This window comes from Eschrichtius robustus, chromosome 3, assembly GCF_028021215.1.
Source record: "Eschrichtius robustus isolate mEscRob2 chromosome 3, mEscRob2.pri, whole genome shotgun sequence".
Lineage (NCBI taxonomy): Eukaryota > Metazoa > Chordata > Mammalia > Artiodactyla > Eschrichtiidae > Eschrichtius > Eschrichtius robustus.
In genome coordinates, this window is record NC_090826.1 from 13,327,723 (window position 1) to 13,355,471 (window position 27,749).

A 27,749-nucleotide genomic window follows, 5' to 3' on the forward strand; every position below is an offset into this window, starting at 1 on the left:
TGGGGTGGCAACACTGGCGGCTTGAGCCCCTTGGAAAAAGATGGAAAATGGTCACTGAGAAGTTACTGAATGTCCATTAAAGCTCTAATCGTTCTCACTGCATTTTGGCCGTGGCCTCCTCATTTCGGGGCAGGGGGTAATGGCTAAGGATGGAAAGTGGAGCAGCTGGGACACCTGTGGTCAGGCTGTCCCACTGGGAGGGGCAGGGGACCAGGCTACCATGGAGTTGCTGTCCCTCATCTTTAAGGTCTCTGTGTGTAGTGGGAAGTGAAGAAGTGAAGTGGTTGGGCTCGGATCATGCAAATTCTTCTCCAGTTCAAGCATCTGATGAGCTGGATGTAGATGCTTGAGCTGAATGTGACAGACTCTAGGCTTGGGGAAGGGAGAGGACTCCCCCTCGGCCTGGTAGGAGCTGCAGGAGGCCAGGCCCGAAGAAGAGTGACCCCCGTGCCTTGTGGACAGCGGGCGTCAGCAGGTATGACTCTGAAGGGCAAGCTGCGACAGGCAGGCCTGCATGGACCCTTGTTAAGCCCGAAGTGTCCAGGGGAGAGGAAACAAACACCCACTCTAGGACCCAAAGCTGCCTATTGCCGTATCTATCTCTGCCCACCCCTATGTTGATGGCACAAAAAATGCTATTAAGTCCAATGATCCTGAGGTTTAACCACAGCTGCTCCCACCCTGCCCCTCCTCCTGCCAATGGGAAGCTCCAAGCAGTCCAGGTCCATAGGCACTGCCCCATTCCAACCTGGAATGGGGCAGTGCCTATGGGAGGGGCTAATCTGATGACATAAAGCAGCCGGCATCCCAGAGGCTCCACAAACAGGACCGGTGTTGGCATGCTGGTGGCTGGTGGCCTGGAGCAAAGGCTGTCAACTTGGGTAGAACAGAGAAGGCCTGGGTCCTCTGAACCTATGACTGGCTGCTTGGCGCCCCCGGTGGACAGCTCGCCACACTGCCAGTGAGGGGCCAGCACGGCCTGAAAGGGGCACATTTGTGACCAGTGCTGAAGTGACAACAGGGCTCCCTTATGAGGAGTGGGTGGAGGAGGGTGGGGAAGAGCGCATGTTTTATAGCCCTCTTCAGGTGCTTTCCCGCCTCATCCTCTCAAAGCCCCAGTGCGATGAATATGAAAAACTCCATGTTTTGAGTTGGGCCAATGGGGTGCTGAAGCCTCCCTGAGGGTCACACATTTCCAGGAACAGAGCTGGGAGCTCCACTCACCTCCCAACCCCAGCAGGGGTCAGGCCTAGAAGCTAAAACGACCCGCTCCCCTGGGGCCCAGAGTGGGAGCCTGGGCCGGGCTCACGCCGTTGCGTGTTCTTACGTTCGTTCCGCTGAAAAAGAAGTGCAGAAGCCAAAACAGAGTAAACAATGATGTCGTTTATTTCAAATGTTTACTCCAAGAAATATATATATAAAAAAAGACAATTACAGCACTAAACCAGGCACCTTCGACCAAATCACAACCTCTCCTTGGACTCTCCCCTTCACGCTAAGCCTCCTCGTCCAGTCTCCTTCCTGAGCTGGAAGACACGTCTGGAGCCCGAAGGATCAGCGCACTCCAGCCCCGTGGCTGTGTCCCTTCCTCTGGGAGCCCAGGACCGTCTCCCCCCACTCCTTGTTCTAAAGGATTTTCCCCCTTAGGAAGTTCATTTTAAAATTCTAAGCCCAAAGGAGTGATTGTGGGAGAGAAGAGGGCAGTCTCCACGTGGAAGGGACATCCATTTCCTGCTCCAGTCCCTGGCAGGGGGCCCCAGAGCGGGCTGGCGGTGGGTTTCAGATGAGTCCACTTGAAGATTGAAGCCCCACTTGGCCAAGGGCAGCTCCTGCAAAGGCCAGGACCACCCAGGCTACTGCTCCCTTGACCCTCTCGGTGACTGCACGGGTACGAGGAGCGCGTGCGCCTAAGCCCATTCCAGGAAAGAGGTCTGTCAGGAAACCGAGGGGTTCTATGCAGGGAAGCTTGAGTCAGCAATGGTAGTTGGGGGGTGATTTGGACAGATCAGGTTAGTTTAGCAGAAGCTCTGAAGTTGCAGAAGCTTCTCCCCTGGACTATAATAAACACAGGACAGTTGAGACGAGCATGAAGTCAGACTAAATCTTAGAAAGAGGCAGGCCGGCCTCCTCCCGCGAGGCTTGGGACTGGCCAGGACAGATACCGTTACGCGCCCTGCGAAGGCAGAAGCCCCTGTCAGGAGCGACAGGGCGGGGGCGGGGGACGAGTAGGGAAAAAAGCAACAACAACTAGATCATTTTTGGCATTTTAACATGGAGACAAAAGTGGTAACAACAGCAAAGCAAAAATTCATAATAAAAAAGACCAATATTTAACTTTCCCATCACCCAAGTCTCACACTGAAGTTCTATTCCCGTTTCCCCCATAAGCACCACTGAACTAAAAAATCTATTTTAAAGCACCCAAACCAGTCCAGACCCTCTCGAAACCAAGAGCCCCAGCCAGAGCTGTCGCCTCTCTTGGGTCCAAGCGAGAGGAGGGTTCCGGGAAAGGCACCTCATAACTCACGCAGCACGACGCCGGGGACGGATTCGGGCACAGGGCACTTGGCGGGGAGCCGGGGTGGCAGTCACAGCCTCTGTGCTGACACGCAGGGAAGGGGACTTCTTCCGTGATCCCAACTATTTGGTTACACAGCCAAGCAAACGTGACTAGAGAGTTGGGTTAGCGGAACAGGAACCCGGGCCTCAGAAACAGACCGGGCCCCTTCCAGCAGGATCCAGCGGGGGGAAGGGGGTCGGAATAAAGACAGAAGCACAAAGGCGATAAAGGCTGGTACACAAAGGGCTGATCCTTCTTTGCAAGGACTCCAGAATGCACTTTTTACTGCTGGCTGGTCAATCTCTAATGGCGAGTGCTGGCGAGGCGGCCCCGGCTCAGAGGAGCCTTCGAGCCGGATCTGGAACCAGATACACTGTCCCCACATCTGCCCACCCCCCCGAAGTCCCCACTGGTTCCACAATCACCTGATTTTCATTTGGACTTCTTTTACGGCTAAAGCAGATATAAATGGCTAAACACAGATCCCCCACCAGGGGGGAAAACGGCAGATTCTATTAATGTCGCGGCCAAAAGGCGGCGGGGGGCTTAGAAGCAGCCAAGGGGAGAAGCAGAACACGCACGGCCTGAGCCGGGCTAGAAGGAAAAGCAGAAGAGAAGTGACCCAGATGCTTCCGAGCACACGGGCGCCATTCTGGATGGAGACTGACCACCAGGGACGGTCTTTGCCTAGATGCTGCCGGCTCCCACAGGGACATTTTTTTTCTGAGCGTGTGGTGACAGACAGCGTGTGGTAGCACCCACTGAGCTCAATGCTAATCACAACCGGGAAGGGGTGTTTTTGACAAGTGTATGTAGGAGAGAGGGGTAAAAAAGGAAAACTTAAAAAAAACAAAAAAACAAAAAACAAACCTAGATTGCTCAAAGTTTCTGCCTCTTTTGTAGGAATGGTAAGTCAACTATGAGCAAATATTTTAATTAATCATTTAGAGGGGGAAAAAAAAAACACTTTGGAAAGCATACAGAAAAGGTAGTTGACGTTGAATCACGTATAAAACGGAACCTCAGGGAGTCTTAACAAAAATGCACCTTCGGTCAACTTTTGCTTTTGACAATTCCTCGTTTGACTTCCCGTCCCAGTGCACGTGGAAATGACAGCTGCCGCGAGAGGTGTGGAGCTGGAGAGGCTCCGGGAGCATCAGAGGGTCCGGGGATTGTACTCTGGCAGTTTCTTGATCTTCTCCTTCTCCGTCTCACTTTCGTCTCTCGCTATCACCAAGGAGTGTGAGTAACCCATGGCAACCTGGGGGACAAACCAGCGCTGGGTGGGCAAGGGTGCTTCGGCTAGGCAGAGTTTGGGGCCGACAAGCCCAAGGCAGACGGCGGGACACCGGGAAGCTGGGCTCGCCAACGGGGGTCAGTATAGAGGTCAAAACAAAGGCATCCTGAAAAGCTCAAAAAAGCCCTTTGCTGAGGACCACCAGTGTCAACGTGACCTGCCACCAGTGCCCTGCTAGCCTGCCTTCTGGGCTGCCCCGGGGAGACAAGGTGGAAGGAGGCCCCCCCAAGCAGTGTTTGGACGCCGACTGCCAGCAGAGGCTGCGGGGACTCGGGACCGTGCTCCCTGTTCCCTCCGCCTCTCTGGACCACAGCCCTGCCTTGTGCAAGGGCACAAGCCCCACGTGCGTATCGGTGACAAGGGCTGGCAGCCTGGTGAGGCAACAGCAGAGGCCTCGCCCCACCGGCTGCCCACAGCCTAATGGTGTATAGAGGCTTGGGTGAAGGTACCAAGCCGACGTGAGTGATGCACTCGGCCTGGAGCAAATCTGCTATGGCTGGACCCTGGCCGGTGTCCCTCAGGGTGACAGCAGCCACGGGGCCTAGCCAGCACACCTCTGTGCCTTCCCCGTCACCCAGCAGAAAACTCTAGCACGGGACACAGGAAAGCTACCCAAGGAGATGTCAGACGAGGCTCAAGTGGGTTGCAAAGAGCAGAAGCAGGGAGAGGCACGATTCGGCTCTGCTTTTCTCTCTGCTCCCGCGCCCCTGCTCCGCCCGGGCCCAGGGCTCCTCACTCACCTGCTCCGTGAAGATGCCGTCGAGCGTCTTCACCTCCTGAGCTGCAGTGGAAGACTTGGGCTTGTGATCCCCATAGCCCTGGTGAGGCAAACAGAGGGATGCTCACAGAACCCGGGTCACCAACGCCAGTCAGAAAGAGGGAACCTCACCATGTGGCTGGACCGCCCACGGACCCGGAAGCCTCTGTGGCCGAGCCCCACCGTCTCAGACCCAAAGCCAGGCCCGGGCAGCAACAAGAATCCACAGGTGCCAGCAGGTGACCGGTTCCTAACCCCAGGCCCGAGACACTAAGATGTAAGCTATAGGGGTTTATGTGATAAGGACACCTTTTAGGGAGAGTCACTGGTCAGATGACACCATGGCCAGGGCAGGAAGAAATGGCAACTGCGGCCCTTCAGGGCCACCAGGTCACAAGGAGTGCTGGCTGTCCCCGTCCCCACCTGTGTCCATGATCAGCAATGACTCCAGGACACTGGAGATGGAAGGGACGGTCAAGGACTGCCTGGGGTGTGGGGCGGGGGTGGGGGGGGGGAGGTTCTGTCACGTGCTGTGGTGTGAAGATGAGTGATTTCAAGGTGGACAGGTCCCTCAGCTCAGCTCAAAGAGGGGCCCACATGGCAGGTGAGCTTCATCTGCCACCGGCCAAGTGCCACGCCAACTCCTCACCCAAGAGGCTGCCCCCAAAGTCTCCCTCGTTCCCCTCTAGTCTCCAAATCGATACTCAGAGTCTATTTCTGATAGGCCCTAGGAACATCTGTCCTTCTCTAAGAACAACCCATAAAAACTGGGCAAGGGGGCTTCCCTGGTGGCGCAGTGGTTAAGAATCCGCCTGCCAAGGCAGGGGACACGGGTTCGAGCCCTGGTCCGGGAAGATCCCACATGCCGCGGAGCAACTAAGCCCGTGCGCCACAACTACTGAGCCTGTGCTCTAGAGCCCGGGAGCCACAACTACTGAGCTCGCGCGCCACAACTACTGAGCTCGCGCGCCACAACGACTGAAGACCTCGCGCCTAGAGCCTGTGCTCCGCCAACAAGAGAAGCCACCGCAATGAGAAGCCCCTGCACCACAACAAAGAGTAGCCCCTGCTCGCCGCAACTAAAGAAAGCCCGCGTGCAGCAACAAAAGACCCAACGCAGCCAAAAATAAAAGAAACAAATAAATTAAAAAAAAAAAACTGGGCCAGGTTCTCAGTCTCTTTCAAGCTTCCACATATGGGGCCACCTCTGAAGGGCCCCCCAGTGTCTGCGGCACGTGGGGCCCCCTCTGAAGCCACCGGACTGAAAGCGGGCACACAGCTCCGAGGAAAAGGCATGTTCAGGCCACCAGCCCTGGAGATGGCGCAGGGGGTCAAGAAGCACCCGCCTCCTTCCATCACCCCATCAGCTCCTACCCATGAGAGCAGAGGGAAGGGAAAATAGGCCGAGTTCCCAGCAGGAAATAAAAGAGCCAGGCTGACGATCAAATTGCAGGTAGAACAGGCAGACCGTCAGGATGAGCTCCATAGCCCCGCTGTTCTTGATGAAGACTCACCACGCCCCAGAAGCTAAGAATCAGACGTTTGGTTGAGGAGGCCAAAGGTGTGGGGGAATCCGAGGGCCATGGGTTCTAGTCACTCAAGTAACTGAGATTAAAAGCTGGAACACAGACAAACTTATTTGGGAAAAATAAGAGAAGAATGTCCCCAAAAGACCTAAGAGGCTGGAAACCAGAAAGATTCAATGCATGGTCACAACTGACCCCACCGTTTAAAAGGACAAGCTGTTCCTGTCAACTGAAATTCTCCTGGGGAGAGGGAAGAGAAACCATCCTCTTTCCTACTGACATCATCCCACAATTACGGTTTACAAAACATGAGGGGAAATGGGATCTGAAACTTCCCAATTTCAACTTAACAATGTGGACAGAAAGAACTTTCACAATTATTTGATAAGCAAAGGAACACTCATGAAACCTCAAGTGACCTAAACATCAGGGAATACCGCAGACCTTCGTGCAACAAGGAAACACACACGCAAGCAAGCGCACGCACGCACACACACACACGCACGCACGCACCTTCCTCCTGCGAGCTTTCAGGGATGGTTCAGGGAACCCAGAGCGGGCTCTGCCTCCGCCACGCGGACCAGCTTACCAGTTCCCCAAAGGTCGGCGACGGGCCCCAGCTGATCGTGCTCTCGTCCGCAGCCACGATGATGCTGCTCTTCCTGCAAACGGGCAGAGGCTGTCACCGGCGGGCAGAGGCTGTCACCGCCGAGGGCAGAGGCTGTCACCGGCGGGCAGAGGCTGTCACCGCCGAGGGCAGAGGCTGTCACCGGCGGGCAGAGGCTGTCACCGCCGAGGGCAGAGGCTGTCACCGGCGGGCAGAGGCTGTCACCGCCGAGGGCAGAGGCTGTCACCGGCGGGCAGAGGCTGTCACCGCCGAGGGCAGAGGCTGTCACCGGCGGGCAGAGGCTGTCACCGCCGAGGGCAGAGGCTGTCACCGGCGGGCAGAGGCTGTCACCGCCGAGGGCAGAGGCTGTCACCGGCGGGCAGAGGCTGTCACCGCCGAGGGCAGAGGCTGTCACCGGCGGGCAGAGGCTGTCACCGCCGAGGGCAGAGGCTGTCACCGGCGGGCAGAGGCTGTCACCGCCGAGGGCAGAGGCTGTCACCGGCGGGCAGAGGCTGTCACCGCCGAGGGCAGAGGCTGTCACCGGCGGGCAGAGGCTGTCACCGCTGAGGGCAGAGGCTGTCACCGGCGGGCAGAAGCTGTCACCGGCGAGGGCGGCAGCCCAGCGCTGCACCTCAGCCACCCAGCAGCCCCGGGCACTTCCCGTGGGCTCCCTGCAGGGTGTGACCTACTAGCATTAACATCAAGCTGGTCCCGCTAAAAACTCCATTCCAAACAACAGAGCACAGGGCCAATGGGCTGCTTCTGAAGCCCAAATGCTGCCCCGCGCAGGCCCAAACTGCAGAAGCCCTTAGAGCCAGGAGCCTCGGGGGCCCCAGATCTCCCCGCCCCACCCCACTCGGGCTCTAGGGCTCTTGGGGTGGGGGGGTCACTTTTAGATGAACACACTGGGAAAAGGAGAAGAGAACAAATCAAGATGAAGTGAGAGTTTATTCCAAAGGGGTGGAACTTGCCAGACGACTTGGGCGGGGCTACAGGTTTCAGATTAAAACCACACCGAACCCCCAACAACTACACTGTCATCTCCCCCAAAACCTGGCAGGTGATGAACATTAGCAAACTCCTCATCAAGAGGTGCGACAGAGCTCAACGGGTGTCCTCAAAATAAATGGAAAATCACTGACCTGAGGATACTTTCTTGTTCCCACTGTATCACAGTAACTAAAATTTCCTAACTAAATATGATTTGAACCTGCAATACGAACAGAACACACCAAGCCTTCGAAGAACGAAACCCTCAGAAGCAGCAAAGCGAGTCACCTGTTCTAAGACCTCCCGACCCCTCTTGCCCCAAGCACAGCCCCTCCCCCTCCTGACTCTAGAATTTGGTGCGCCCTACGCCCCATGGGAAGAGTGGAGCCCTCAAGGGACAGGGCACCTCCCGGGTGTGTCCAACGTGCCGGGCACGGTGACAGACGTCCCCGCTCACCGGGAGACACAGCCACATACCCACAAGCCAGGCTCCGGATTCTCCAGCCGCAGAGGTCCTGCACGGCCTTCGGGTACATGGTGGACTCCCGGGACGTGTTGGTGGCCCCCCAGAAAAACAGACCACCTGGGAAAGACAAACGCGTCTCCATTGTCGCCATCATCTCAAGAGCTGGATGCTCACCTCAGCAACATCAAAGGAGAAAGGGAAGAGGATCGGGACCCGCCAGGCACGGCGCTTGGCACCGGTGACCACAAGGAGCTCTGTCCGAAGAATCCGGGAGGTCGATGAAGTCAAGGTCCCCGGTCTTGAACAGGGCAAAGGTCATGGGACTCCCCAACAGAGCACACAGCCAGAGAGGGAAACCTGTGACTTGGCCCTGGATGCCTTCCTCCCGAGGCCCAGACGGGGAAGCACTGACCCACTTCGCTGACGGCAAAGGAACAGGTGTAGCCAGCGTAGATCTGGGACGCCCCGCGTCCAGGGAAGTCGAACAGCTTCACCAGGCGCGGAACCATCTCGTCCTTCTGCTCGGCGTGGCCCAGCCGGCCGTAGCCCCCGAAGCCCCAGGAGAAGACGCGCTTCTGGGAGTCCAGGACCAGCTGTAGGAGAGAGAAAAGGCAGCGCTGGGACGGGGGACAGGCGGGGTGGCTGCCGTTCTGAGAGCCTGTGGCCCGGGCTGAGGGCAGAGGGCAGAGGGCAGAAACACACAAGATGACCCACACCGGCCTCCGACAGGGGAGGCGCCAGCAGCGGGTCCACATGGCGAGGATGTTTGCTGTTTTCCCGGCCAGAGACACCATTTTCCATTCCTAACAAATTATTATCATTAAAGCCGCAAGTCTTCCCCTTTCCCTCATCAGAAGCACAAGGGTGATGTCTCCAGAGCAGGCCACTGCACTCCACTTCCTATTTCAATCCTGACTAAACTGCAGACAGAGCCCAGAGGAAAAGCCCCGCCCACCTTGGATTCTCCTTCAGGCGGGTTCACACAGGTGCCCTCCACCTGGTCACAGGTGCAGTGTGCAGTGACATCTCAACAATTTAAAGTCCATCTTCTTACATGCACCCCTATGTTCACTGCAGCACTATTTACAATAGGCAAGACATGGAAACAACCTAAATGTCCATGGAAAGATGAATGGATAAAGAAAATGTGGCACATATACACAATGGAATACTACTCAGCCGTGAAAAAAAACCGAAATAATGCCATTTGCAGCAACATGGATGGACCCAGAGTGTATCATACTAAGTGAAGTAAGTCAGAAAGAGAAAGACAAATACCATATGATATCACTTATATGTGGAATGTAAAATGTGACACAAACGAACTTATTTACAGAACAGAAACAGACTCACAGACATAGAGAACAAACTTATGGTTACCAAAGGGGAAGCAGGGAGGGGATAAATTAGGAGTTTGAGATTAGCAGATACACACTACTATACAGAAAATAGATAACCAACAAGGACCTAGCATATAACACAGGGAACTATATTCAATATCCTGTAACAAATCATAACGGAAAAGAATATGAAAGAGAATATGTATAACTGAATCACTTTTGCTGTACACCAGAAACTAACACAACATTGTAAATCAACCATACTTCAATTAAAAAAATAAAAAATTTTAAAAATCCATCTTCTTTTCTTCACAGCATCCTTATGTCTCATGTTTGAATCATGTGAATGTACAACTTATTAACATGATTTGACACCAGAGGCCTAAGTAAGATCTATTTCTCCTGACTACGCTGTACAAGGGAGAATCAGTTGTTGGACCTGAAGGGACTGAAAGCTCCCAGTCCTGAGGTCACTCAGCCAGTTGCCTGCACACAGGAGACCGACCTGTCTCTGAATTCTCAGCCCCGGCCCCGGTCCTTCAAGCGAGACGAGAACCAAGTCTGACTCTCAGGCATTTTCAGGCAAAATAACCACAGGAAGGCAACTAAGATAAAAAGATGAACATATAGGGACTTCGCTGGCAGTCCAGTGGTTAAGACTTCCAATGCAGCGGGCACGGGTTCAATCCCTGGTCGGGGAACTAAGATCCCACATGCCGAGCGGCCAAGGAAAAAAAAAAAAGATGCACATACAAAATTTTATTGCCGTTTATCTAGATTGACCTTTAAGGAAACACCCTTAACGACTGAATCTATTCAACACCCCGTCTGAGATATTGTCTACTGACCTGGAAAAACATCCGTGATGTTCTATTAGACAAAAGACAAAAGCAGAAAAACTCTTACTGTATGATCCCAACCCAAAGCGTCTGCACGTTCAGCTACATCTGTGGACGCCACGGAGAAGCAGTCAGGTGAGAATGACGCCCCGGGACAACTGAGGGTGTGAAGCCCTTGAGGAGGGCAGGATGTCGAGGGGGCCAGGGTCAGTTCCTGGCTTTGCAAAGCCAAGGGTCTCCACTGAGGTGACACCCTGGAAGCCAGAAGAAAGGCCAGAAACGCTCAAGGCTTACCGTGTGGTTAGCGCCGCAGGCCACATCCCGTACCACCACGTTCGGGACCGGCAGGATCTGGCCGTCTTTCGTCTTCTCGATGAAGATTGCCACTCGCCGGGGCACCAGCTCGCAGTCGTACTCTATCCGCTGCGCCCGGGCAATGAACTTGCCGTCCGAGTTGTGTCCTGCAGCGACCACAGGGCCGGCCATCAGCAGCGGCCAGAGCACAGAGCACCTGCCCAGCCTGGCTGGGCAGGTCCTCGTGGGGACTCCTGTCAACCAAGGTAGTGTCCTCCAACCTGAGGCACGACCCAACTTGTGGGGCATAGAATCGGTGTTGTGGGTTGAAACCAGGTTTTTCTTTATTTGAAAAATGAATAGAACAGAGTAAGAAACACCCAAGGACACCATCTGTAAAGAGGACTTTTGTGAAAATTCTTTGCGAGTCTACGTTTGGGCTGGGCTGTGGCCAAAAAAGTGGGAAGCTCCAGATCCAAAGGAATGGTCTTATCTGTGCCCCACCTGGGGGCCTCAAGGAGCCCTGCATGGGCCGAGAACGGACAAAAAAGTTCAACCCACTTTCCCAGGCTTGCTTTTTTATGAATTACCAGTAACCTAATACATCATCGTGGTCGTTAAAGCAGAGTTAAACGTACGTTCTCGCCTCTGCCTTGCCTGACCCAGTAAACACGTCATGGGAGCGAGCGCGGGGGCTCGTGCACGCTGGGGATGCACCTTCTGAGGTCAAGTTCTAATTCTGAAAAGGGATCTCTCTGGGTTTGGACAATCACACTGAAAACCGGTTTTAAAATAAGCTGGGAAGATTAACTGACTCTGTAGATATAAATCAAGCCAACTTCTCAAAATACCTTTAAACAAGTGTAAACCAAGCAAACGAGATTCGGTATAAAGTGCTGCAACGGGGACTAGTTCATGGTAACTGCTCACTAAATGTTAGCTGTCATCACCATTGCCAAGGGCATTTCATTTCCCTGAAGGAAAATCCACCTGCTGCGACAAGCTGCCTGTCTGCAGATCTGGGGCAGCCACAGGCAGCAGGGGGGCTGCGCACGTTTCCAGAAGTAAACCAGAAACTTGCTTCCAGTGTTTTGACCGGGGCTGGGGATGGCACCAGGGCCTGTGGCCATGGAAACGGTCTCTCCAACAGTCTCTGGCAACTCCCTGGCAACCAAAGCTGAACGCACATGGGGCTGTTCTCTCTTATTCACTTCTGACTTAGGTATATTTAGTTTCACAAAGTCACTGTTCCCTAAAGTCTAAAGGCCAGCGAGATGCTCCTTGTTCTATTTATACTATCTTCCATCTGCCTGCTTTTAATGACGTGGAGACCCAGGCAACCCAGATCCAGGGGCTGCAGAGGATCCGGAGCAGCGTGAAACTCAGGCGCCAGCAGAGGGCGCCCACTCCTCACCTCCCACTTGGAAGGAGCTGGAAGGTGGGAAGACGCCAGAAAGGGAAAAAAAAAAACCACTTCGGTGTCAGATGGGAAAAGAAAATGGAGACCTCGTAAAGTCAGGATGGAGAGTCATTTTCCACTCACTGAGAACTGATGAGAACTACCTTCTTGAGTTTTACTTTTCTACTCAATGAATAATAAGTAAATTTCATCCCTTCTGTTTAGGGATGAAAATCCGGAAGACAATCCCACTTTTTCATGATATTGGGCTCTTCACGTGTATACCTGAAATAATGGCCCAGGCCGAGGTTTTCAAAACAACCTTACTCTTGTATAATTTCCTCACTTTCAATGAAGGCATATCTTTAAATATGAAAATGAATGAAAGTGGTTTGATTAAAAAAAAAAAAAAAAAAAAGCTTTGAAATCCTTTTATACAAAAATGAATTCCCAAATCAGAAGAAAAACCTTTGTCAGACTCAAGCCCTGACTTTCATTACGGCAAGTCACTGTCAGACGCCACAACCCCATGAATTACGACATGCTGGCCCAGTAAACAGGACATCCACTTAATGGATCAAGGCTATTATCTGCGATCAATTACCCACATTTCTACCATGTGTGTGCAGCCCCACACTGACTTCTGGTTCTAAACATACAGTTAGATTACAGAGCTTTTTAAAAATGTACTTTGCATACCCAGCTGACCATATTCAGGGCACCCAAAGGAATAGAGGTTTCCTTTGCAGTCCATTATCATACTGAATTCAGCCCCACAGGCCATTTTGGTAATTGGCTGCCCGTTGTACATTATCTGAAAAGAAAAGACAGCAGACTTTTAGACATTTTTTTTTTTTTTTTAAAGATTGATAAAGTCTCTACCTCCCCACAGGTTGGTGTGAAACAATTACTAGGCTCCAAAGGACTTCTAATGGACCCAACAACGCTGAAGGCAAAGGCTTAGAATGTATGTAAAGAAACACCTCCCAGCACAGAGTCAGTTCAGACAAGCAAATCATGTCCCCGGGTCTTTGTAACCCTCAAAATGCACAACGCTGTGCCTCACACATCCTGGTGCCCAGTGAATGCTGAATTCAACTGACTGGCGTGGGCACGAAGGTGTCAGAAAACAGAACTAATCACATGTAGTTCCCAAATCCCACTCTAGTCACTAGTTTTGATGTCACGCAACTTTAAAAAGAAAAGCTTTTATAAGCGTTATTGCCAACCAGTAAAATGAACTGTTTTACACTCTCTTTTACTACTGTAAGAGCCGCTGGCTAATTAGCCTTAATTGAAGGTGTGAAGAAGAAACATAATGGTTCGAAATTAAGAACTTGGAAGACAGCAAAGGCCCTGAGTAATTTAACATGGGATTTGGAAACAAATCTGAGAAAGTGCTTAGAAGACTCGCTATTGCAAACTAATCAGTCTGGGAAAGCCAGACTGGAGGAACTGGAGGGCGTGAAGTACCGACATCGCGGGAAATCGCGGGGAAAGGCGATGAGGCTGGGGAGGGGATGCTGATTCCCGGGCTCTGTCCGGCCCCGGCTCACTCCGGAAACCGTCACGTTCCACTGCAGAGCAAGTGGCTAACAAAACAGCAACACCTCGAAAATCCTCCAGACTACAGGTACGTTTGGCCAAGGTCAAGGTCTCTTTTTAAGACCAAGAAACCCAAGTCCCTTCCCTCGTCAGACACTCGCTGTAGCATCCTGCTGCCTTATGTCAGGAGTTCACTTTTTAGGTATAAATCCCACTCCTCCAAATGACTCCAAAGTTTCTCAGGAATAAGAGACGACCGACCTCCTATTTGTGTTCTAAGTACCTGGCCGGTGACTTGTTACAAAGTCAAAACTCAAGAGTATTCTCAGATAAAGACCTCAGATAAAGACCAATCACATCCATGTAACAATTCTCACTTTGGAATAGAACAGGCTTCAAACAGGCCTCTGGAACAAATTATTTCAGTCGGAATGAAAAACTGTTTCCAGGATGTTCTTCAACTGTGACCATCTACTAAACCTGACCCACTCAAAGCATCCGAGATCCTGCTTTTACAAGGGACCCAGTAACTCAGACAATGGAGAGGAATGTCTGATCTCACCCCAGAAAATCCAACCCCAAAGCAACGAGAAACAAAGGCCCTGAAGGCGGAGGAGGGCGGGCACCTGTGCGGGGCTGGGCACAGCGTCCGTCTGGTTGCCGAGGCCCAGCTGCCCCATCTTGTTCTCCCCAAACGCAAACACGGAGCCCGTTTCTGGAAGGAAAGAACAACATTCATCACCAAAGGGAAAATAATGCTGAGTATTCGGAACTAGACGTGGAATCAAAGGCTCTAAAATAATAAAAACAGCTCCTTTGCCAGGAAGAATGCAAGCGAGACAATTCTCCAAAACGGGGTGGGGGGAATACCTCAGAGCAGACCCACTCCCCAGCAGAGACCCTCCCGCTGTCCCAGCCACTGGTGCCCGTGGGCGAGGCTCCCGATGCCTCAAGCAGCTGCCCACCGGGCTCCCTGGGCATCTTTCTGATCATGACCATGGGTCACGGGGGCAGCCCCACCCCCTTCCCCAGGTGGACCATTTGGCCTCTGACCCCATTTTGAGGGAAGCAGCCCTTCCTTACCCGTCAAGGCCAAGGTGTGGTTCCGCCCACACGCCGCGGACACGATCACCTCGTGGCTGAGCCCCTCGATGAGTCTGGGGGCTTCAACTCTCTTGGTGTCGCCATGGCCCAGCTGGCCCTTCTCATTTCGCCCTGCGGGTCAGGAGCAGGATAGATAAAGCGGGGAGGAGGAGAGAGGGCGGCCGGAGCAGCTGCCGGGCGAGGCTGGGTCTCCCAGAAGGCGCCCTCCAAACCCACAAGCCCAGCGCCGGGGGACAGCAAGCCCGGCTCCGCAGGCAATGCCAGCCTTAAGGCTGCCGGTGGGGTCGGGTGACTAGATGAGATACGCAGGGCTGTCCCCAGAGTCGCCTCGGCGTGCAGCTGCCGGCCACCACCTCACCTGCTCTGACCCTCGTTTCTGGGGCAGTGGCTGGGACAGATCGGAGCACTTTCGCCAGCTCTCTGCCCCCGAGGGAAATGGAAGAAAGCCAGGTTCAACCTGGATGGCACACACGAGCGGATGAGCTCAGGGAAGCTCACAGCTCTCAGTTCTCACCGCACCTGCCAGACGCCAATTCCTTCATTCGCTTCACTCTGAGGTATTTTAAGACGGTAACACCTGCCTCACAGGAGTCTGATTCCCTCAGTGCCCCAGGCATCTACCGTGGACCCTGTATTTCTCTCCTTCTCTCTAAGCCCACCTCCCATGGACCAGCCTTCGCAGGACCCTTAGCCACGTGCACCCCAGCGACAGCCAGAGGCGAGGCCTGCTCTGAACACAGGCCCTCCCTGGCCACGGGCCGACCTCCAGCTCTGGGGCTGCGCTGGCGTGGCATCGGTTGGGGGGGGAGTGCGGGTGCCGGAGGCCGAGACCTGCCAGGCCCTCTGCCCCACACAGCCCTGCGGCTCAAAGCAGGTGTGGAGAGCTGGGGGGCCGAAGGCTGGCCCCCCTAAACCGTACCTAGTTTTCAACACAGGCTACAAGGGTTCCAAACTCAGCACCTCAGTGGGCCTCTCCCAGGTCCCTCTAAGAGAAGAACCACACTTGTAACCGAACATTTCGGGAGATTTTATGGGGCCAGAAAGCCAGGCAATTCGGAAAGCGGGGGAGGTTTCCACATCCTTCCCCAACAATGAACTTTGACCTTGCAGTCGTGAAAGAGGGGGAGCAGAGCCACAAAGATGAGCCTCAACTGTCCTGGATGGGACTCGACAAGGGGTGACCAGCCGCCGTTACTACAGGAAAACCGTCCTCAGGCTTTGATTATGGCGCTCCAGCAGGACAGGCGGACACCAGCTTCTAGTGCAAACTGCCCAGGTTCACTGTGAAAGGCACGAACGAGCACCGGATGCGGTTTTTCGGCTCGAGAGGCCCAGGTGGTCGGCGGGTGCAGACCCCGTGAATTCCGGGCTGCAGCACTGATGCTCTCGGGCGCTGGACCAGGCCCTGAGCCTTCCGGGGACTCACTGTGGACTCATGACACTCCCAGTGTCTCATCCCCCCTACAGCGGCGAGTCTGCTCATGGGACACGTCTTTGTTCTGGGGCAGGGCAGACGCACAGCTTTTAGAATCATTCCCTGCCCAGGGGGTCAGCAGAGGGGGCGTTTTTAGAAGCAACACGGAAGTGACATTCAGTAGAGAGATCAGAAAGAGGACACCTGAAGTTGGGAACCCCGACGTGGGAGGCTGTGTTCAGTGCTGGCGTAGTGAGCCGGAGGGGGTTTTGGGGGAGGGACACAACCCCGTGCCAACTGGGAGCAAACGAAAATCGTGGCAATGTCAGCGTGTCACCAAGAAACTACGAAGTTTAAATTTGGGCCAGACACACTTGTTAGCTTTTTTTCCACCAGAATTACAAAATTAGCAGAGCGCAGGGAAGACAACAGATGTTAATGTATTTGGACTTTGGTACAGCCGCTCATGAAATTGCAAAAAAAAAAGGTTCAAACAGCCCGAAATAAAAATGCAGTCTTATGGACCCAAAGCTAGCCAAAGGGCCAGAAACAAAGGGTGAGGACAAATGCCAACACCCCCTGCGGGAAGAAAAGTCCAGGAGCCAGCAGAGGGTGTGGGGGAAACTGAGCCCCAGCCAGGACCTGTGTGAAGGATCTGGAAGAGGAAACAGGGCAGACAGTGTGGAAGCACTCTGCAGGGGACCCTGAAAGGGAAGGGAGGCTAAAAGACAAGAACAGCGCCCCCCAGCACCCAGGCGAGGGAGTCCAGCGGCAGGGCAAGCAGATCACCTTGGAAATAGCAAGCTCAACTCTCTGGGGCAATGGAACAGGAAACAGAGGAATAAGACTGCATAGACTCGGGCTGGTGTCACCACGTGGCAGATGTAAAAGCTGGTGGCATTTAAAGTGGCAAGAACAGAGGTCTACGTCACACTGTGCTGTGTGCTGGGGGGACAGCACACCTAAAACAGGAATTCAATACTAGGCACACCTCGATATCAGATCCAGAATCAGTCAGAACGTTCGGGAAAAGGCTGCCTAAAGAGGATTCAGAGAAATCGGGGGTTACGTACAGACCAAAACCTGGCAGAAGAGGGGAGGAAGTGATGTGTTCACGGGGCACAGACTAGCTGGGCATCAGGAAGCGAGGAAACGCACAGCAAGCAGCACAGCCCCGGAGGGCGGACGAGGGTCTCCCCTCCAGGGGATGGAGGAAGGGAGCCCACCCGCGGGCCGCGCCACGGGACTCGCCGCTTCCCCATGGTACTTACCCCAGCTCCAAAGCTTCCCTTCCGTGGTGATGAGGAGGCTGTGGGCGGCGCATGACCCCGACACCACCGTCCGTACCCGGACCCCGGAAAGGCACCCGTACCTGTGGGGCCCCCATAAGTTCTGACCGAGGTTGCGGTAGGCGGCTGCGAAGGCAAAGGGAACACGCGTCAAACAGTCGCAGAGCCCTGGTGGGTGCTGAGAGCTGCCCCAGTGTCACCAGCCAGAGGGCCGACCCCCCCACTCCCCACGTAAAGCACACGCTCGGGGGCCCCCGGGGCAGCGCACCAGCGGTGTGGACCCGTCAGTGGCCATCTGAACACACTGCTCCACATCCATCTCTGGCCCGAACCCACCTGCCGAACGTGCCAAAAAGCCAGTGGCCGAAAAGCAGGTGCCACCGCCTCCGCCCTGCAGCCCCGCCGGGCTGGGGGCTGACCCAGAAGAGCAGGTAGCAGACCCCCAGTCTCCCTCACCCTCCCGACAGCTCCCTCCTGGCCCTCTACCTGGGGGTGGGGAAAGGCTGGGGGCCTGCAGCCACGAGGCTCTCTTGGGGCCCAACCCCGAGCCTGCACCCCTTCATGCCATCTTTCTCAGGGGTCCCATCATGCTGGCCGAGTCATGACCCCTAGCTCCGCCCGTGTATTTGCTCCCACGGAAGGCCCTTCCCTGCCCCCTGCCTCTGTTCTTTGCTCCCCAGGTCAAACACCCCCTGCTCTGGGAAGCCTTCCTTGCCCGCATCCCCCTTTCAACTCGTTGCTTTCTGGACCCCAGCGCACTGTGAATCCTGTCACAGCACTTATCCTGCTGAGTTCACGTGCCTCCCACCCCGAGGGCCAGGGCCTCCCCGTGCCTGGGGCAGGGCACTGGGAACCATTCAAGGGCATGGGGGGGAGGAGAGACAGTGGCCTCCATCACACCCGGCCTCCATCATACCCGCCACTTCACCTTGTTAGTGGACAGGGCGTGGCTGATTTGAGGCTTAAATTTCCTCAACTTGGGGCTCTCAAGGACAGAAAAACGAGCCCATTTTTAGGTCCGTGGTGACTATTATGAAATGCTAGCTGCTGCCGAAATCAACTGTGTCAGACTGACCTGGATGCAGGAACGGACTGAGAGGTCAACTTCTCCATCAAGTACCTGGCTCCACGAGAAAGTCTGTAGAACTGTTCCCGCCCGTCCCCACCCTGCCCGCACCCCACCAGCAGAGGGTGCCAGGCGCGGCCTCTCGTTTAACTACCTGGGGCGGGTCAGGCAAGAGAGGGAAGTTCCCCACCATGATTCAGGGCACCCCTGAGCTTCTCCACCTGAAGACGCTCCTCTGCCACTGAATGGTGAAAGAAGACCCAGCAATTTCCTGGGAAAGAGCAAACCAGAAACGACAGCCTTCACACCTATGCTAACGTCTGCTCATCACGGTGGCATGACTGCCGTGTGCCGTGCTTGTGGACAACACGCGGTGCCAGGAGGCGCCAGGGGACACCACGGCTGACCCACAGTGGCTAAGTGGACCCCCTCACAGGTGAGTAGATGGTCTGATCTGCCAAAGCATCTTCCCTGCATGAGCTCCACGAATGTCAGTGCCCAAGACGTCATCAGCTCATGAGAGGCAGGGATTCTCGGGGCCTCCCAAGGAAACTTCTTCAGAGGGATCCTAGTCATACGAAATGCAGAGCAGCAGTCCCGGGCCACTCGGCCTGCCGGGAGGTCGTTAATGCCCAGGGCCTGGTCCCAGTCAGAGGTGGAGCACAAAATCACTGTGTTATCTTGAAAACGAAGGAGGCTGCTGACTTTATGAGATCCAGTGACGCGTACCCAAGAGCCGATGGGCTCTCGGAAGGAAGGCAGCTTCGAGAATGGGAGGGACTGGGAAAGGTGAGGGCGGGAGGGGAAATCCTTCTTCCCTTCATGTTTGGCACCCGTGGGAAAACAAATTCTCCCTCCCTTCCCATTATGTCTACTGGCAAGTTCACGGAGAGCCGAAAGACACTGAAAGACTTTAAAATGTTTGTTTAATGACATAAAACTTCATTCAGAGGGAGAAACATCTGGGAAGCAAAGGTGGGCCTCGGAGAAGACAAAAAGGCACTCTTAAAATGAGCCCAAGTGGGGCAAAATTCCTTCAACTAGAGGCAGCCCTGCTCTGCCACGGGTTCCCCTCTGGAATCTACTTCCCGCTTGGGGCCTGAGTGTCTCTAATTGCAAGTGGGCCACTCATTTACAGAACAGCTTGGAGAAATAATGCGACACCTGCGCCAGGGCCGGCAGGGAGACTGATGTTATCACGTCCCAGGAGAGGTTCCAGGTGACACCAGCCATCAGGCAGCTCAGGCTGAGAGCTTGGTCCTGAAGGCTGGGCACTTTCCCCAACAGGAAGAAAATGGCTCAAACCCATTTCTAACTCATCTGGACCCTGAGTGCCGCTGAAACCCCGCCCGCTGTTTTCATGGAATAAGATGATCTCCACTGCCCATCCTGAGGCCCCAGGGAGTGTCAGCGTGCAAATATTTGTTCACCGGGCAATGCTGGAAAGTACTTTGGGAATCTTTCCAAATGAAATCAAGAAGCCATAAAATATGGCAAAGTACCAGCCTTACTTCTCTTGGATGGGCCAGTATTCTCCTGAGAAAAGACACCAATTTTCTAAAAACATTTGGGAACTAAGATACTTCTTAGGATTTCCCTGCTTCCCCCACTCCAGACTGCTACCTGCTCTGTCAAACCAGTTCCCGCAACAATTTGGCAGTTTGCAAGGAAACGTGGACTCTTCTGAAATGTCTAACAAGTTCGCCATCTGACACGTGACAAATATCAAGGACATTTTGACATTCCACAGCACCAGCCTCTTCATTTTAATGAAAGTAAGTGACATGAGAAGATGGGAAAAAAGTGTAGAGGTTTATTTGAGGCTACTACTTAGATTTTTCTGTTTAATCTCAATGGAATTTTCAAAAGCAGAGTTGTACCCAAGTGAGAGACTTGCCCAAGACCCAGGTTCAAATCCAGCCCCATCACTAGAGTGGCTGTGTGGCCCTGGGCAAATCACTTGGCCTCTCTGAGCACTTCCGTAAAGAGAATACCTACCTGGCGGACAGTCACCAGAATCACACTGGACACCTAGCACACAGGAAGCACTCAATCAATAGTAGCGTCTTCTATTCTTTAGAAATTGTTTCTCATACCTTGTTGCTTAGGCACTTCTTTTCGACCAATCAAGTCCCAGTTGGTTGCCCCAAAAATCAAAAGCTGCCCTTTGCACTTAGACCCTTCAAGTTTCTACAGAGACAAAGAGAGAGGGAGAAAGAATTAGCTTGTAACGCTGCTTCTAGCTTCCCAAATCTGTCCAACGACAGCAGGAAACAAAATAATTCATTGTTAACGCTCTCCCTCAGCGGTTCACACAGCGGACAGAGGGAGCTGAAATAAGCACAACCTCGCCAGCCCCTTCCATACGTGGAATCCCGAACCTGCCCCGGCAGCTCATCGGTTAAGCCCAGGGTCGTTTTTATCCTTTCTCTTTAAAAACATCTTTGGCAAAACCCTACAAAAGAAGCCAAATGCTATTCCTCCCCTCCGCTCTGCAGACTGCCTTGTACAGGTATTTGCAATAGGCCTGCTGCGTCACACAGGGAGTGAATGTTAAAACTGCTGTCCTCGGGGCCAAGGCTGCATCTTCCCACTGCAAGCCCAGCATACCACACGTGGACCTGAAGGCTTTGGGGCCCCGGGGCATCTCTGCACAGAGATCACATCGGTCGACTTTCCTATCCTCCCCGTGCACTGCCCTCGCTGCCAGGAGCCTTCCGCGGGGAAAACAGCAGAGCCCCGTGTTCATTCCTCCACTGGAGGGAGGAAGACCCACGGGGGGCTGGCGGATCTGACCGGGCAGCCTCCGATGGGCTCGTCCTCACTGCTGGCCGAGAGCCAGGGGACTGATGGCCAGCGGCCCCGCCAGTATAACTCAGTCCCCATCCTCCATCACTAGGGCCACACGCTCTCACTGTCACAGGGGGAGCATGTACTACTTAAAAAGGCCACTGTCCGATTCCGGGTGGCACTCGTCCTGTGCTCAGCCCTTCCCTTCGATTCTGAGATGCCCAGTACACTCTTTAAAGTCAACTGTTAGTCAAAGATCCACTTCTGAAGGCTCCACTTAGTTCCACACAGGCAAGGGAAGCAGTAACTTCCCGTTCTGCTTTCATCCTTTACATCATCAGCATCCCAGGACGTTAAAAGCAAAGAAGGAGTTTTCCTTCGGTTTACAGAAGCGTTCTTGGAAAGCTTTGAGGAAAAAAAGGCCACACAGCTGCAAATCCAGTCATTCTAACCCCTACGCAGTGACTGCCCTGGCGGTACGTTCTGGCAGCCCAGTACATGCATGTGTAAGAGGAACACATCCTCATGGGGGGGATTCCGTTTCTTAGGGAACTCTGGGCACACACACACACCACCCCCGGTCCCGTCATGCTCGCCCGCTCGGCCACGAGTACAGGGCTGGAGGCAGACGGTCCATCTACAGGGCACGCCCACGGTCAGCATGCAAAGGGGCGACAAAGCAGCCAGGGCTGGAGGATGACTTCGCCACATTTCAATTATTCAGAGAATGACCTTAATCGGGGTAGTCCAACCCCACAGCACCCAGACTCCAATTACTTGAATGGGAGCCGAGTTTCCCCTGGTTATCTCCCCTTCTTTGTTTAACTGGCGGGCCTGGCTGGAACATTCTACAGGTCTACTGCAGGGGACAAATAGCATCAGGGGATTGTCAAGTTCCCAGTGGAAGAAGCAGCCCTGGGTCTCTGCCCACAATACTGACTTGCTCTCCACTATTCCTCAGGTCTGCGTGGAGGGGCAGCAGAGACTCAGAATGGACCAAAGCACCGTGGGATGAGCTACCAGGCCAGACGGCGGGGAGAGGACACCGGAACAGCCGTGACCTCAGGCCAGGCCGCCCCCCCCCCGGCCCCTAGGTGGGCAGAGACGGTTAAACCACTCCACACCAAGGTGCGCGCAGCACAGCAGCAGGTCAGCAGTGCTGCTGGCTGCTGCGGGACCTGCAGCTCTGCCAGAACTAGCTGCCATCACCCTGGGCACGAGCAGGATCTCCTTTGTGACCTGGAGATGCCAGCACCTGCACAAGTGGACAAGGGTTTATGTGTACTGGCCCATCGAGCCAGCGGAGCATTTATACAAAACCCCAAGCCTTCTGACACAAGGTAAACACCTTGTGGGAAACCTTGATCAACTGGTCAATTGTGTTTCCTCCAGTGACAGTGGTCCAAGGAGGGTGGTAAGCCGTACCTTAACTGTGTTTTTATGTCATGGGCCTCATTTCCTCACACGTTAGATGTCATCATCTATATAACTCTTTGCTGTAGGCTGCTTATAATTCAATTCTTCCCTCCACCTTATATGAAATAAAAAATTCAAGTAAGGACCAGAACTCCTAACACCCACTTAAAAATCACAGCCATGGGCTTCCCTGGTGGTGCAGTGGTTAAGAATCCACCTGCCAATGCAGGGGATACGGGCTCGAGCCCTGGTCCGGGAAGATCCCATGTGCCGCGGAGCAACTAAGCCCATGCACCACAACTACTGAGCCTGTGTTCTAGAGCCCTCATGCCACAACTACTGAGCCCACGTGCCACAACTACTGAAGCCCGCGCACCAGAGCCCGTGCTCCGCGACAAGAGAAGCTGCCGCGATGAGAAGCCTGCGCACCGCAACGAAGAGTAGCCCCGGCTCGACGCAACCAGAGAAAGCCCACACGCAGCAATGAAGACCCAACGCGGCCAAAAATGAATAAATAAATAAAATTTAAAAAAAACACAGCCCATGTCCCTCTTTGTCACAGAGCTGAACCCACCCACAGGTGGGAGAGACCGCGGATGCGGGGGGCTCCATCCAGAGAAACCCCAGGGACAGCTGCCAGGGCTGTGAGCACCAGAGGTTACGGGACCCTCCCAGGTGTAACCTGGGCTTCACCGATGGGCCAAGAGGTTGTTTTCTGGATGAAATCAGCAGACATACTGCCCATGTCTAAATATCATGTGGCAGAAAAGCTGGGAGAACAGTCTCCCAACAGGATGGGTGAATTTCGCTGGCCGGGACACACGCACCGACCTTCTTCAATCAACAAAATGGGGTTTCTGGTCCAAAGCGATTTTTGAATTACTGCCCAAGTGCAAGGAGCATGTTTACGAGGCTGAGAGTCAATCGTTAACATACATCCATTTAGAAGGCTGCCACTCTCCGTGGAGGGAAGACCACTCAGAGAAAGGGCCGCAATGACTACTCCCTAGTGGGCTATCAACTAAGACAGGCTTCAAGCTCAGTTTTCAATTGTATTTATTTGGTCCTTTCAGACAGGACAGAGTTGTCTCAGGGTCCACAAAACCTGAGCAACCCAACACTAGAAGAACTACAAAGACCTGGACAGCTTGTGACACTCACCTGTCTTCTAGGAGTCAGCCAAGGCTGCTCGCTTTACCTACAGCGTTATGAAGTTCACAGGGAATTCAGGCTGCATCAACCCTAGAGGGTCGTAAAATGCTCATCTGATACAACTACACAGAAACCTTGTAGGTCCTTGGAGAGAGCATTTTCCGAGACTGAAATCCTAAGAATGTTTTATAAAAATACACAGCTTTTTCTCAAGGCAACTCTGTCCCTCAACCATACAAGTATTTGGGGTTCATCTTTCACAAGCCCAACATCTGCCGCTTTGAGGTAACTGAAGGCAACACGGCTTCAGACAACTCATGGCAGCTGCTCTCATACAAACCTCCTTCCAACAGCCCTGAACAGCAGCGAGGCTTGCGAAATTCTCAGTAAAAATTCTCTTTCTGAAAAGAGCTGGGGACGGCTGCTGGCCTGTGGCAGCAGACAGGATTCTCATGACTGCTTCCCAGGCGCTTCCCCTGGAGTCTAGGAACCTGGGACCAGGGATACACCCAGGACTGGGGGCAATGCCCACCTAGGGCAAGGCATTGGGAACGCAGTGGGACAGCCTGGGCCTGGCCTTGACCCTGGACCAACTGATGCTAAAAGTGAAAGTGACTTAAAGCTTGAGGTGTGCACTTTCCATGAAGCACAGAACAGCATCCTTCGTTGGACCCTCAGTCTCCTGATGGTGTGCTGGCCAGTCCACTGCACATGCTCTCTCTCCGTGACTACCTCCTTGGGTGAATCTCAGCATCACGGTAAGAATCTTTTACTCCCTGATAACAAAACTCATTACTCTAAAAGGTTGACTGGAAACACTCGAGAGACAATGTAGCAGAGGCAGAGCCCAGCTGACCTTTCTTTTCAGTTCCCTCCTAACACCAGGATTGGAGGGAAAATGTCTGGAGTCCCGCACAGAAGATCACATTTGTTAAAGGAAAACAGTCCCTGCGCTCCCTTTTCTCAATACTGTGGCCATGGCCCTGGCCTGGTCCCCAACCCCAGGTGACACGTTTCAGTGATACAGGCTCTCCTTAACATCACCCTCCTCCACCATCTAACACGTTGGCCCTTTCCACTGAGATGGCAGTTACAAAGCCATCTCCACATGAACAATTTGCAGAGGCGTTAAGGATGACATCAGAAAAAAACCCTGAGCCCAGTGGAAATCTAGCTCCATGTGATCTTGGGCTAGTCCCTTAGACTCTGTGCCCCAGTTTTCGCACCTATAAAGTGGACCTAGAAGTGCAATTATTTTTAACCATTTAAATACTGCCTGAACTCCCCTGGGGGAAATCACGCTGGTACGGACTGAGAAAAGGATCCCTCCAGACCGTGAGACTCTAGACCCTAAGTGCAAGTTCTTACTCTTTTGGAGCTATCTGAGCAACTGGTGAAAGCTTTGACCCTCTCCCTAAACACAAGTCCCACACTAAACCCGTGGGGTTTGAGCATCACTGACCCCACGTAAGATCTCTGGCTCCGCAGGGTTTTGCAGGCATATAAATTGGTCACGATCTTAATGAAGATTTGAAGGCCCAACTCTAATGAGCAAATTGAAGCCCACTCAGACTACGGGGGTTTGTGGGGGGCGCTGCACAGAGACCACACCAAGCGCCCGTTCCTTCTGACCACAATCGACGAACAAAGCCCAAACACCTCTGGGGGTGTGGGGGCCCTTCCCGACCTCCAGGGGGAGGGCTCTCCAGAGCATGCGCCCTCGCACCCTGCCCCGGCGCCCGCCACCCCCGCCTCCCCGGCGGCGCGAGACGGCGCAGGGCCGCACGGGGCATGCGCGGCTGCCGCCAAGCCCCGCCCCCCCGGAGCGCCGGAGCCGAGGCGGCGGGAACCTCAAAGCCCCGGCGTGAACCGCCGCTCCCGCAGCGCGCCGGCAGCCCCCTCCCCCGCGGTGCCGGGGCCGACCGGCGGCCGCAGGGGGCCAGGGGCGACCGAGGACACGCTGCGCCGCGCCCCGGGCCCGGTGCGCGCTTCCCCTCCTCCGGCCGCAGACAACTTGCAAAAGTCTCCCTTCCCGGGGCGGGAGGGGGAGGGGAGGCGGAGGGAGTCGGCTCGAGCGGCGCCGGGGGCGGGGCCATGACCCCCTCGCGCGGGCGGGCGCGGGCTCCCGCTGCCCCTCCCCCGGCGGGGGGCCAGGGGCGCGCGCCCCAACGGCCAACGGCCGCGTGGGTGGGCGGCGGCGGCGGGGTCGGGTAGGCCCCGGCCCGCGACCGCCCCGCGCCCTTTTGTTATGCGGCGGCGGCGGCGGCGATGATTCAGCCCGCGGCCTGCGCCGGCCCCGCCGCCCCCGGTCAGGACGCGCGCGGTGACGTGCCGCGGCCCTTGTGCCGCGGCCCTTGCCCCCCGGCCCCCAGCCCCGGCCCCGCACTCACGACGCGCTCCTTGGTATGCTCAGGCTCGGTGATGACCACGGCCGCGCCGCCCGCCTTGGCTGCCGCCGGCCGCGCCGCGCGCTTGCCCCCTCCGGGGGCCCCGTCGAGCTCCAGGCCGTCCTCGTCGCCGCTGCTACCGCCGCCGCTGCTGCTGCTACAGCGCTCGGGCCGCTCGCGCTTCCTACCGGCCGGGCCACCGCGCTTCCTGGGCCCGGCACGGGCCGTGCCGTTGCCCGAGCTCGGCTCCTCCCAGGCCGCCGCCGCCTTCTTCCTGGGCATGGTCGCGCTGGAGGAGACACGGGGCAGCGGCGCACAATGGACGGGTTATAAACTGCGCGGGGGGAGGGGAGCCAGCCGAGCCACCGGCCTCCACTTCCTCCCCTGCCCTCCCCAAAGTGGCGGCCGCGGGGTGGGCGGAGAGGGGGCGAGCCGGGAGGAAATCGCGCCCCTCCCGGGCCCCGGCGCGCCTCCTCCGGGGAATCCCGCACGGGAGTCCAGGTCCCCGACTGCAGTCCGCTCAGGAAAAGAAAAAAATGGAGACCCCCCCCCCGGGACCATCCTCAAGTTAGGTTTGCCTACATCGCATCATAATTGCAGCCAGGTCCCCAAAAAAGTAAAGGGAAAGAAAAGGGAAGTCTCTGATCCCCGAGGCTTTAATTAGAGAAGGCTTTGGGACACTTCAAAGACCCCCTTTTGGCACCCCGGTGAAGGAACTCCCCCCTCCGCGGCGGCCCCACCTGCTGCTTTTGTCTCCGCACCCCCCTCCCCAAGCCCACTCAAACGCAGTTCTCTCCACCCCCCGCCTGAGTCCCCAATTCCGCTCCAGCCTGAGGGTTCCGACCTCGGGCTCTAATTAGCCGAATCCCTTAGGGTTGGCTGCCCCCCACGGAAGGGTGCGGTGGGTGGTGGCGCAAATAAAGCCGGCCCCCGGCCCCAAACACCTGCTCGCACAGACACGAAAAATAAAAACTTTAATGGTGCCCGACACTCTCCCGGCCCCTCCCCGAGCGTGCGGCTCAGCCGATCCTTCCGATCCCGGCTGCAAAGTGCCCGGCTCCGCCGCTACTTTCCCCCAGCGTCCCTGCGCCTTCGTCCTGTCTGCTTTTTTTTTTTTTTGATTGATTTTGAACAATGGGATCTCTGTCTGTCTCCGATTAAACCACGTGGATCCGCCTTCCTTCCCCTTTTTATTCATTCAATTCCCCCAACCTCCCCCAGGTTTTTTTTCTTTTTTTTTCTTTTTTTACCTTTTCTCCTCTTTTAAAAAAAACTTTCCCAGACCCCGCAAACTGATCATTGTCGATTTCATTTTCAGCCCCTACCTGCGTGGAGTGATGAGAAACCGGAGAGAAAAAGGAAGAGGAGAGACTAAAAGACGAACCGAAGCGCTTTTTTTTCCCCAGCCCAGACGAGGGCTCCAGCCCACTCACCAGATACACTTAAAATGTAAATACAAGCTTCCAGAACAAATGCTACAACACAAAACAGAAACACATGTGCTGCCGGGC

The 27,749-nt window shown here is 54.8% G+C and overlaps 1 protein-coding gene across 3 annotated transcripts; it reads right to left on the reverse strand.

Moving 5' to 3' along the window:
- Nucleotides 1-1,368: 1,368 nt before the first annotated feature.
- Nucleotides 1,369-27,749, reverse strand: RCC2 (regulator of chromosome condensation 2). Of its 3 annotated transcripts, none has more exons than XM_068539014.1 (13): nucleotides 27,672-27,749; nucleotides 26,242-26,527; nucleotides 20,590-20,683; nucleotides 17,410-17,553; nucleotides 14,704-14,835; nucleotides 14,247-14,335; nucleotides 12,775-12,889; nucleotides 10,677-10,843; nucleotides 8,616-8,796; nucleotides 8,215-8,320; nucleotides 6,730-6,802; nucleotides 4,598-4,675; nucleotides 1,369-3,821 (listed from the first exon to the last, which is right to left on the reverse strand). In XM_068539014.1, the coding sequence occupies exons 2-13, from the start codon at nucleotides 26,518-26,520 to the stop codon at nucleotides 3,717-3,719; spliced, it is 1,563 nt and encodes a 520-aa protein (XP_068395115.1). In that variant the 5' UTR covers nucleotides 26,521-26,527; nucleotides 27,672-27,749; the 3' UTR covers nucleotides 1,369-3,716. The 3 variants fall into 3 exon arrangements, with proteins under 3 accessions (XP_068395115.1, XP_068395113.1, XP_068395114.1); XM_068539012.1 differs by lacking the exon at nucleotides 27,672-27,749 and adding an exon at nucleotides 27,564-27,661; XM_068539013.1 differs by lacking the exon at nucleotides 27,672-27,749 and having other exon boundaries at nucleotides 26,242-26,649.

Coding starts and splice junctions, on each gene's coding strand:
- RCC2 (XM_068539014.1), bottom strand. CDS start 26,520: ATGCCCAGGAAGAAGGCGGCGGCGGCCTGGGAGGAGCCGAGCTCGGGC. Junction 6,803..8,214: donor ATCCGGAGCCTGGCTTGTGG/GTATGTGGCTGT, acceptor GCCCGTTTGCAG/GAAGAGCAGCATCATCGTGG. Junction 3,822..4,597: donor ACGGCATCTTCACGGAGCAG/GTGAGTGAGGAG, acceptor TTTGTCCCCCAG/GTTGCCATGGGTTACTCACA.